Raw genomic sequence first — 11,034 nt, 5'->3', positions numbered from 1 at the left:
CTTCAGGAGATCCCTTCATAATATTATTTTGATCATTTGTCGATTTTTTTTTTCTAGAATTTTGATCCTTAGGACCCAAATGTCTATCACGCTTCAGGCGTGCTTTAGGTTCACTAGCTCTCATGCCAGTAGATGGTCCTGCTGGGACATCAATTCGGATAGGCACATTCTCTGCAGAGGTATGCGACTTAGTTATCCATTTCAAATCAGTAAATGTGTCTGGCATTTGATTTGCTATATTTTGTAAATGGATGATCTTCTGGACCTCCTGAGTATATATAGGAGTACGTGGATCAAAGTGAGATAATGATGAAACCTTCCACACAATTTCTCTTTTGATTTCCTTTTTCTCTCCCCCTAATTGTGGAAAATTTATTTCATCAAATCGACAATCTGCAAATCGAGCAGTAAATAAATATCCCGTCAATGGTTCAAGATAGCGAATAATAGAGGGTGATTCAAACCAAATATATATTCCTAACCTTCTTTGGGGGCCCATCTTACTGCGCTGTGGTGGTGCTACTGGCACATATACAGCACATCCAAAAATTCATAGATGGGCAATATTTGGTTCATGACCAAAAACTAATTGTGACGGAGAATATTTATTATAATGTGTTGGTCTGAGACGGATATGTGATGCTGCGTGCAAGATAGCATGGCCCCAAACAGTAATGGGCAATTTTGTTTTCATAAGTAGTGGTCTTGCTATCAATTGCAGTCGTTTAATAAATGACTCTGCAAGGCCATTTTGAGTATGAACATAAACTACATGATGTTCAACTTTTATCCCAACTGATAGACAGTAATCATCAAAAGCTTGAGATGAGAATTCTCCAGCATTATCAAGGTGAATAGCCTCTATAGGATAATCTGGGAATTGTGTCCTTAATCGAATTATTTGGGCTAATAACTTTGCAAACGCCAGGTTGCGAGATGATAGTAGGAACACTTAAGATCATCTTGAAAATGCATCTATTAGGACCATAAAATATCTAAACAACCCACTTGGTGGGTGAATAGGTTTACATATATCCCCATGTATACGTTCTAAAAAGGCAGGGGACTCAATGCCAACCTTCATTGGTGATGGTCTAGTGATCATTTTGCCTTGATAACAAGCATCACAAGAAAATTCATCATTTGTAAGAATCTTCAGGTTCTTTAATGGATGCCCACTCGAATTTTCAGTAATTCGTCTCATCATTATTGATCCAGGATGGCCCAAACGGCCATGCCAAAGCACAAAAGTATTTGAATAAGTAAGCTTCTGGTTTACGATAGAGTGTGCTTCAACTGTTCTAATCTTTGAATAGTATAAGCCAGAAGATAAAGTTAGTAACTTTTCTACAATGTATTTCTGGCAAGAAATATTCTTTGTAATACAAAAATATTCCACGTTCATTTCATCTATTGTCTCAACATGATACCCATTTCGGCGGATATCTATAAAACTCAACGAGTTTCTTCGGGACTTGGAGGAAAACAATGCATTGTCGATAATAAGTTTTGTTTCCTTAGACAGAAATACAGTAGCTCTTCCGGAGCCTTCAATCAAACTTATATTACCAGAAATTGTTGAAATATTTGCTTTTTCCTTATGCAAATAAGAAAAGTATTTCTGATCTTTGAATATGCATGAGTTGTTCCATTATCAATTACACAAATATTTTCATGATTGGTCTTTGATCCAAACATAATTTGAGGATTATCCATATTCTTCAAAATGACATAAACAAAATAAATATGATATTAAATATCATTTTCAAAGCATAACTTTTATTTATGTACAACAATTACATAACCATACTATCTACTGCAAACAACAAAAATTAAAATATTTACATTTCTACAGATTCACTACCGATCACATGACTTGTTTCTCCTTCTGGGAGTGCAAAATAATCAGCTACATCCAAATGCATGAAGTCTAAATTATCTTCAAAAATAAATTTTGCTTCAGCATTTTTCTCTGTCTTCTTCAGGAAGGCTTGATACAGCTCAACCAGGTGCTTTGGCGTACGACATGTACGTGACCAGTACCCTTTTTCTCCACATCTATATCATGCATTTTCTGGCTTTGCCGCTTGCACCGCTTCATGATTTTATTCCTTCCTTTTCCACAGCTGGTGGTGAGGAGGGTTCTTTGGTACATTGTTATTACCACGATTAGAGTTTCCTCCCCGACCACGACTGGGGCCACGTCCTCTTCCACGCTTAGCTTGGTGAAAGTTCGCCTCATTCACTTCAGGGAATGGACAAGAACCAGTAGGTCAGTGATATTTGGCATATTTTGATATATGTTGATGTTACTTTACCCATGTTTTAACCATTTTTTGATGTTATTTGATCTTTAAAATACCCAACATGGTTTAATTATTGGTTTTACGACTAATTGAGTTGTGTGTGGTGAGTTAGGGTGTTTGGAGTGTAAAAATATGAAGAAAGGGTGCTCTAGGTAGAGGAAGAGAGATTGGATGCGTCACATCCAATCTAGAAAAAAAATCAGATTTTGTGCACCCTTAGCAGTGAAGTCGGCCCATAGCATCCGCCATAGCATCCGCACCTGGGCAAAGCTGAGATGGAGGAACAAGGGTTGGATGCGTCGCATCCACCCTCGCATGCAAAGCTGAGAAGTAGAGGACGAGGTGGATGCGTCGCATCCACCCTCGCATGTGAAGCTGAGAAATGGAGGACGAGGTGGATGCGTCGCATCCACCTTAGCATCAATCCCTGAAGCCGATTTGGACTAGGAATAGGAGAACTTTGGCCCACGACTTTTGTACGCAATATATAAGCCAAAAACGCCTCCTTTAGGTCATCTAACATATTGGGAAGAGGAAAAAGCCACGACAAAGCCGTGGAGGCCGGAATTCATCAAGTTTCATCTTTCTCCCACCAAACTTAGTAATTTTTATGTTTCTTTGTATGATTTGTTGTTTGGCTACCATGTCTATATGAAGCTAAACTTCACGTTCTAGGGTTGTGGTTCTTTCATGACTATTGTTATTCGGATATTGATTTTGACTTCTTGATTTATCATATTAGTTTATTTATTCAATCTTGCGCTTAATTATTTAATTACTTGATCACCAATTGAATATAATCTACGAATCTAGAATTGAACTCGACAGTGGGAATTCTATATTGCATATAGGATTGAGTAGGGCAAGTTCTTGAACTCGGGCATCGGGGAACAGATTCGTGGTTAGGATAGATATATACCTAATTGTCTTGCTTGGTTGATTTACAGGAATTATAAATGCGTTCTTGTTGATTCTAACTCCATAGACATATAGGCGTTAGGTTAGCTTGAATAGGCGAGTAAGAACTCGACAGATTCTTATGAGCAATATTAACCCTGTCAATCAATAAGCTAGATAAATTAGTCGGTCAATTCAATTGAAGAATACAATAGGATTGTTAGATAGCCCATAACCCTAGATCGTTTTCATTACATTGATATCATAAAAATCCGATCTTTCTGTGTTCAAAGTTCATTATTTATATTTTTTTATTTTATTAGTTTAGAATCAAATATTTTTAGGTTTAATTATTGTTTAGATAATTAGGATAGTCTAATTTAGTTAATAGTTAATCATAAGTCCTCGTGGGTTCGACATCCGACTTTTAGTCACTTTATTACTTGACGACCGCGTATACTTGCGTGAGTGTGTTTGGTCGCAACAAGTTTTTGGCGTCGCTGCCGGGGACTTAGAAATTAGCTATTTTTCTAGATTAGACATTTTTTTTTATCTATTCATTTTTTTTAGTTTAGTTAGTATTTGTTATTTATTTTAACATGGTATCTTGGAATGAAAATTATTCGAATGATGGTTATTCTTATTTTCATGATCCTTGTCCATATTGTGGAGGACCCCACTGGTGAAAAAATTATCAGAATATTCCTGAGACCGATTTGTGCGCACAATCTCAATCATTTGAGTGGAATATTTGTAATATGTGTGGTGGTCAAGATGGCTATTGGGATGGTTGTCCTAATCCTGTTCATCCTTCTTTGAGCCCTTATTATGATCTTTCTAATGATGTTTCTGAGTTTGATAGGGGCAATGAAGTGCAGGATATGGAACCTGATGCATATATTAGGGATATTCTTAGGCAAGTAGCAGAGCAACAGGATGAACTCAAAAAAGATATGAAAAGAATGAGGGAAGCAATCACAAGAATGAAGGCCAATATGGAAGAATTAAATAAAGAGAGCGAGTACCAGCAAGAAGATAATTTTGAAAAAGTGGAGATTTTGAACCATATGTCGCTGGTGGAACAATCTGAAAGATTAGAAATATATGAGGCTCAACGTGAGGAAATTACAAATGAGATGAGATACTTTATAGAAGGAAGAGCCGAATTGGGACAAGAGATCGATAAATTTGGCACTACTATTCATGACTTAGAGGCTCAATTGAATACAAAGGTTGATACGTCTAACGCCCAACAAAACAATAATGAGTTGTGTAAAGCTGAAAATGAGCTTATACGCCAAATTGAGGAGCTAAAAGTGGAGAGCCAATCACTCGAGCATATTTTTGTTGATGATGCCCATATTGAGAAAAGTACACTAGAGCCATGTGAGGAAGTAGATAATGTTATATTTGAAGATTCTTGTGTATGTAAATATGAGGATGTAAAGAGTAATACAATTCTAGAGTTAGGGCGTATTGGTCCTCATTCCAATCATTTTTCCACATTGTGTTTAGATAGTAAGATAGTAATCGAGACATCTGAGCCTATGGGGGAGTCAAAGAGTGAGGATGAGAGTGCTTGTATTCTTGAATTTGTCATGCCAAAAAGCAAAAAATACATTCCTCATCTAAAGGCCGAGAAGTGTAGAGTGAAAAATTTATTACTTGGCCTGGTTATCATTGTAGCCCCACCACTGGAGCATAGCCGCAAACTGGATGCCATGTTAGGGGCTCAATTCATAAGTTCGAGGTGGAGGCAAAAAGTGGTTCACGTCGTGCCGCTACGTTAAATCAGGCGCTTGTTGGGAGGCAACCCAGCTTTACTGTTTTTTTTATTTTTGTTTACTTTTTATTTTATTTTATTTTTATTATTTTGTAGTATTTATTTTTGTTTTGTAGGATTATGAGCATAGGAAGCAAAGCCATTAGAAGAGTGCAAAAGCGAGCTAGATGGTGATGACTAAGTGGGGGGTGCCCACACAAAGGATGATTCCTGGGGAAAGTCTGAGTACCTCGTGAGCCGCTATTGCTTCGGCCTTTGGCCTACCAGGGAGTCTCGTTTACCCTCTTATTATTTATAGTGTGCATTGAGTACATTGCAAAATTTTAAGTGTGGGGTGAGGAGATCGTTTGGATGAGTTTCTGTGCTATTTTAGCTTAGTTGTAGTACTCATTCTTAAGTGTAGTAGCTTTTGTGAAGAAAAATAAAAAAAAATTGGACTTTTCTTGACGATTGATCTCCTAGACAGTTTTCTTGGGGGATTAAAGTCTAAACAAAAATCCAAAAATATGTCTTTTAGCTTTCTTTAGGTAGTAATAATCCCCTATGGTTTTTCTTTGTGCCTCGGTTCTTTTCCATGGGATGTAGTTTGAACCGGGTAGTTTTTTTTCTTTCCGAGTAGATTAGGAATTTAGAAAATGAGATGGAGGAAGAAATATGAGATTCCTAGGGGACTCTTGACTTGTTTGATAGTAGCATATTCAGGCTTTGGCATGTGTAGTGCCTTTCCTATGTTTTAAAATTGATCATGAAGCCTTTATAAATTGGATAGCATGTTTTATGACACCTATGTCTCGTTTATATGACTTATGTTCACTTTGTGCTTAATGCTTAATATCTCGTTGCTCCGTGAATACTTATATTGTTTGAGAGTCAGAATGTGATCATCCTTAGTGAGTCATGTGCCATGTGGGGTGAGGTTTTTGTGTTGTTCATGTATTGTACTTGTGTCTAGAACTTGCTCGGTATGTGAGTTGAAGCGAAATTTGAGGTGATGCTCGGTTTGAAAAATGATTTTAGGCTTTCTTTGATCTTTTTGAGCTTATTGCTTATCATAAATAAAATTTATCCCTAGTTAACCAATTTGAGCCTATTGACTTTTATTTGGTACCCACATTACAAGCCTATACCCTTTTTTATTCTTAATTGACATTGTTTTGATCATTTTACCTCTTGAAGCACTTTAGTTGTTAGATGAGCGCTAAAAGAAGTAAGAAGTAACTAAGTGTGGGGTGACTTTTGAGTGGAACCAATGAAAGGAAGAAAGGTGCACTTGTTTTGTAAAATAATACACCACTAGCGAAAATTGAAAAAATAGTTGGAAAAAAAAAGAAGGAAAAATATAGATAAATAAATTATTGTCTTGTTCTTGCTAGTGGGTATGAATTAAAGTAGTCCTTAAGGAAAGAGAAAATATTGTTGGGGATGATATTATTTTTGAAATTGAAATGGTGTTGAAGAATTTGCGCTTAAGTTATTTGGTAATGTGTTAAAGTGCTTAGGAGGTTGAATCACTATTCCTAAAATATATCTTACCCGTCCCTTAGCCCACATTACAACCATGAAAAAGTCCTAATTGATTCTAGATCGAGCGAGCTTACATTAATAGAGATTTATATTAAGGGCAAGCCTATGGTACCAATTGCATGCATGTGACTTCTTTGTGAGAGTGAGCGGTTTTCTTTGATATATGTGAGTCATTAAAATATATTTGATCATGAGATTCGAATGTGTGGATTGAACTCGCTCTCTTGTTCTTGTTGTGAGGGCACATGGTTTCACGAGGGATATGTAACGTTATTAGACTTCTCTATGGTGTTGGGTGTTCAAGCTATGAGTGCATAGCGACATTGAGTCGGTTTTTGAGGTTAGGATTGTTGTGAGCATGTTGTCTTTGTTTGAATATTTTTCAAAGAATGACACAAGTAAAGGTAAGTGCATATGATGCATATTCTAGAGCCTAATTGTGGCAAATGACCATGGTCATAGGTATGGTGTGCTTTGAATGATAAGATCTTAATTTTATTTTGTCTACTATAGTGATGGTTTGTTCGAGGACGAACAAAGGTTTAAGTGTGGGGTAGTGATGTTTGGCATATTTCGATATGTGTTGATGTTACTTTACCCATGTTTTAATCGCTTTTTGATGTTATTTGATCTTTAAAATGCCCAACATGGTTTAATTATTGGTTTTACGACTAATTGAGTTGTGTGTGGTGAATTAGGGTGTTTGGAGTGCAAAAATATGAAGAAAAGGTGTTCTAGGTAGAGGAAGAGAAGTCGGCCCATAGCATCCGCCATAGCATCCGCACCTGGGCAAAGCTGAGATAGAGGAACAAGGGTTGGATGCGTCGCATCCACCCTCGCATGCAAAGCTAAGAAGTAGAGGACGAGGTGGATGCGTCGCATCCACCCTCGCATGTGAAGCTGAGAAATGGAGGACGAGGTGGATGCGTCGCATCCACCTTAGCATCAATCCTTGAAGCCGATTTGGACTAGGAATAGGAGAACTTTGGCCCACGGCTTTTGTACACAATATATAAGCCAAAAACGCCTCCTTTAGGTCATCTAACATATTGGGAAGAGGGAAAAAGCCACGACAAAGCTGTGGAGACCGGAATTCATCAAGTTTCATCTTTCTCCCACCAAACTTAGTAATTTTTATGTTTCTTTGTATGATTTGTTGTTTGGCTACCATGTCTATATGGAGCTAAACTTCACGTTCTAGAGTTGTGGTTCTTTCATGACTATTGTTATTCGGATATTGATTTTGACTTCTTGATTTATCATATTAGTTTATTTATTCAATCTTGTGCTTAATTATTTAATTGCTTGATCACCAATTGAATATAATCTACGAATCTAGAATTGAACTCGAAAGTTCTTGAACTCGTGCATCGGGGAATGGATTCGTGGTTAGGATAGACATATACCTAATTACCTTGCTTGGTTGGTTTACAGAAATTATAAATGCGTTCTTGTTGATTCTAACTCCATAGATATATAGGCGTTAGGTTAGCTTGAATATGCGAGTAAGAACTTGACAGATTCTTATGAGCAATATTAACCATGTCAACCAATAAGCTAGATAAATTAGTCGGTCAATTCAATTGAAGAATACAATAGAATTGTTAGATAGCCCATAACCCTAGATCGTTTTCATTACATTGATATCATAAAAATCCTATCTTTCTCTGTTCAAAGTTTATTATTTATATTTTTTTTTTATTAGTTTAGAATCAAATATTTTTAGGTTTAATTCTTGTTTAGATAATTAAGATAGTCTAATTTAGTTAATAGTTAATCATAAGTCCCCGGCAACGGCGCCAAAAACTTGTTGCGACCAAACACACTCACGCAAGTGCTTTTATGGTTTTTCATTAATAGCCCATTATGTTGCTCGGCTACAAGAAAATGTGAGATAAGTTCAGAATCCTTTTTGAATCTCATCTCTCGATATTGCTGCTGCAGGAGCATATTCGAGGCATGAAAAGTGGTGAAAGTTATCTCCAACATATCATGATCAGTAATATTGTCACCGCATAGTTTTAATTGGGAAATAATTCTAAACATAGCAGAATTATACTCACTGATAGATTTAAAATCTTGTAGCCTTAGATGAGTCCAATCATAACGTGCATGTGGAAGAACGACCATCTTCAGGTGGTCATATCTATCTTTCAAATTATTCCACAGTATGACTGGATCTTTAACAGTAAGATATTCCATTTTCAGGCCCTCATCAAGATGATGGCGTAGGAATATCATTGCTTTGGCACGGTCTTGGTTTGATGCCTGATTTTTATCTTTGATGGTGTCTGCCAGACCCATCGCATCAAGATGAATTTCGGCATCAAGCACCCAAGACATGTAGCTTTTGCCCGATATATCCAGGGCTACAAACTCAAGTTTAGAAAGATTTGACATTATTTAGAAAAAGAAAGTTCGGACCTCTGATACTTTCAAAGTATTTTCTCGAGATGGCAGAGTCTCGTGCTGATAACGTGTTATAAAATAAAGACAGTAAAGTAAAGACAAGTATAGAGAGAAACTGATATATTATTCAAACTTCAAACTTATGTACATAATGAACTGAATTCTCCTCTATTTATAGAAGAAAGGAAGCTGTTGTGTAAGCTGCCACTTTAAGTTGTTGTGTTAGATATAGATAATCTTCTACCATGTGTAATATTTATCCATAACGGAGTACCGAAAGGATAAGCTTTTTCAGGAGATTTATTTCCAATAAAGTACTAAATAGATAAATATATTTACGACGAATCCTCGTATGGATAAATTTTCTCAAGAAACTTATTTACAATAGAGTATTAAATGAATATTTATAATATAATATATTTATAACAAGATAAACTTTCATTTCTTAAGTTGCGAGTGCTAATAAAATTTGGGTAGCAAAAATGATTTGAAAAACATGGATTATTTTAGGCCTCACCAAGTTTATCCTCAACATAGTTATCCACATTATGGAATGACGTAGAAAGAGAAGAATCAAACAATAGAATAAAGTTAAAATTGTCCTTAAAGTGAGGAGGAACACGACACTGAAGTTGGACTATGTGCTAACACATGACTGCTTATCAAATGTCTCCTCTACATTTGGAAACTTGCATTTAAAAACAGATTGGGATGACCAATTTTTTTTATTTTTTGGAAAGAGCCGAAAAAACCAAAAAAAGAGAAGGGGAGCTTCTTTCCTCAATGTGGGTTTTTACCCCTAAAGTAAAGCTAGCTACATATTGTTAAATATACTAAATCCAACTGAGATTTGAGAGTGTAGGTAGTAGTAGCAAACACCATGTTAGAAGGCAAAGCTCTGATTGAAGATACAGATATGCCAGTGAAGATGCAGATCCAAGCCATGGCCTGTGCTTCTCAAGCTCTTGATGTTTATGATGTTTTAGACTGCAAATCCATTGCTGCTCACATTAAAAAGGTAAACTACAATCACTTTCTATCTGCAAAGAGTTTTAAGTTATATAAACCGTTAGTCCAATAGCCTGTCTTATTTTCAAGATTACAAATGTTATATTTATATTTTCAATATTACAAATCTCACGTTTGAAGAAACCTTAGCGTAACTGGTAAAATTATCGCCATGTGATCAGATTCGAGCCTATGGAGACAATCTGTTGCAGAAATATAGGATAAGACTTCGTATGATAGACCTTTGGGGTCGAACCCTTTCCTCGACCTCCCGCATAGGTGAAGCTTAGTGGACCGACCTTTTATTTTTTACAAATCTCATATTTGGATGACTTGGTAGTGTAAAGACCTGTGCTTTTGACACCCACTTACCCCTTCTTGATTTCAGCACATGTGGGGTTGAAAATTACAATCTTTTTCATTAAAAAAAGTACAATTTTTCCTGAGGTTTTGTGCTTTGTATGCAGGAATTTGACAAGAAATATGGAGGTGGATGGCAGTGTGTGGTGGGATCAAACTTTGGGTGTTTCTTTACTCATACTAAAGGAACATTTATCTATTTCACCTTGGAGACTCTTAATTTTCTCATCTTCAAAGGAGCATCTTCTCCTCCCTCTTCTCCTCGATAGGGGTTATTTGGCTGCTCAAGAAAAGAAGAAAATGAGGAGATGTAGTTACTTTTAGTTAGGTCATTCTCTTGTTCATAACGCCCCTTTCCCTTTTTGACTTCAATATGTTTTCTTTTTTACTACTTCTGAATGCAAGATGTGGAGATCTAGGTAATGAGAAAACCAAGAAGTTTACATGAATGAGAAGACTGCCCCGCTTAAACTGGATTTTCTTCCTTTTCTTTTTCTTGCCACCCTGAGCCGAGGGTCTGCCGGAAATAGTCAGAGAATTACGTGTACACTATCTTTCCAAGACCCCTTAGTTGTTATTTTTTTCTGGCCACTAAAAGCTGTGTATGTTTCCAAGAAACTGTAGTTTTTAGTTAGTCATGTATCCACGAGTAGATTAATGGAATGATTGGTGTTGCTCTGCTCAATACTACCTCTCTGTCTACCAAGAATGTCTCATTTACATGAAGTGGACTGGTCTGGAATATGA

General features: G+C 36.5%; 1 protein-coding gene across 1 annotated transcript; it reads left to right on the top strand.

The window, feature by feature from the left end:
* The first annotated feature begins 9,661 nt into the window (after window positions 1-9,661).
* LOC104117513 (uncharacterized) lies at window positions 9,662-10,972 on the top strand. Its single transcript, XM_009628577.4, has 2 exons — window positions 9,662-9,937; window positions 10,395-10,972. The coding sequence occupies exons 1-2, from the start codon at window positions 9,800-9,802 to the stop codon at window positions 10,554-10,556; spliced, it is 300 nt and encodes a 99-aa protein (XP_009626872.1). The 5' UTR covers window positions 9,662-9,799; the 3' UTR covers window positions 10,557-10,972.
* Window positions 10,973-11,034: the final 62 nt, after the last annotated feature.

The sequence above is a fragment of the Nicotiana tomentosiformis genome, chromosome 12 (assembly GCF_000390325.3).
Source record: "Nicotiana tomentosiformis chromosome 12, ASM39032v3, whole genome shotgun sequence".
In the NCBI taxonomy this organism is placed as follows: Eukaryota; Viridiplantae; Streptophyta; class Magnoliopsida; order Solanales; family Solanaceae; genus Nicotiana; species Nicotiana tomentosiformis.
The sequence above is the reverse complement of the archived record's forward strand: the minus strand, read 5'-3'. Positions and strand labels throughout refer to the sequence as shown.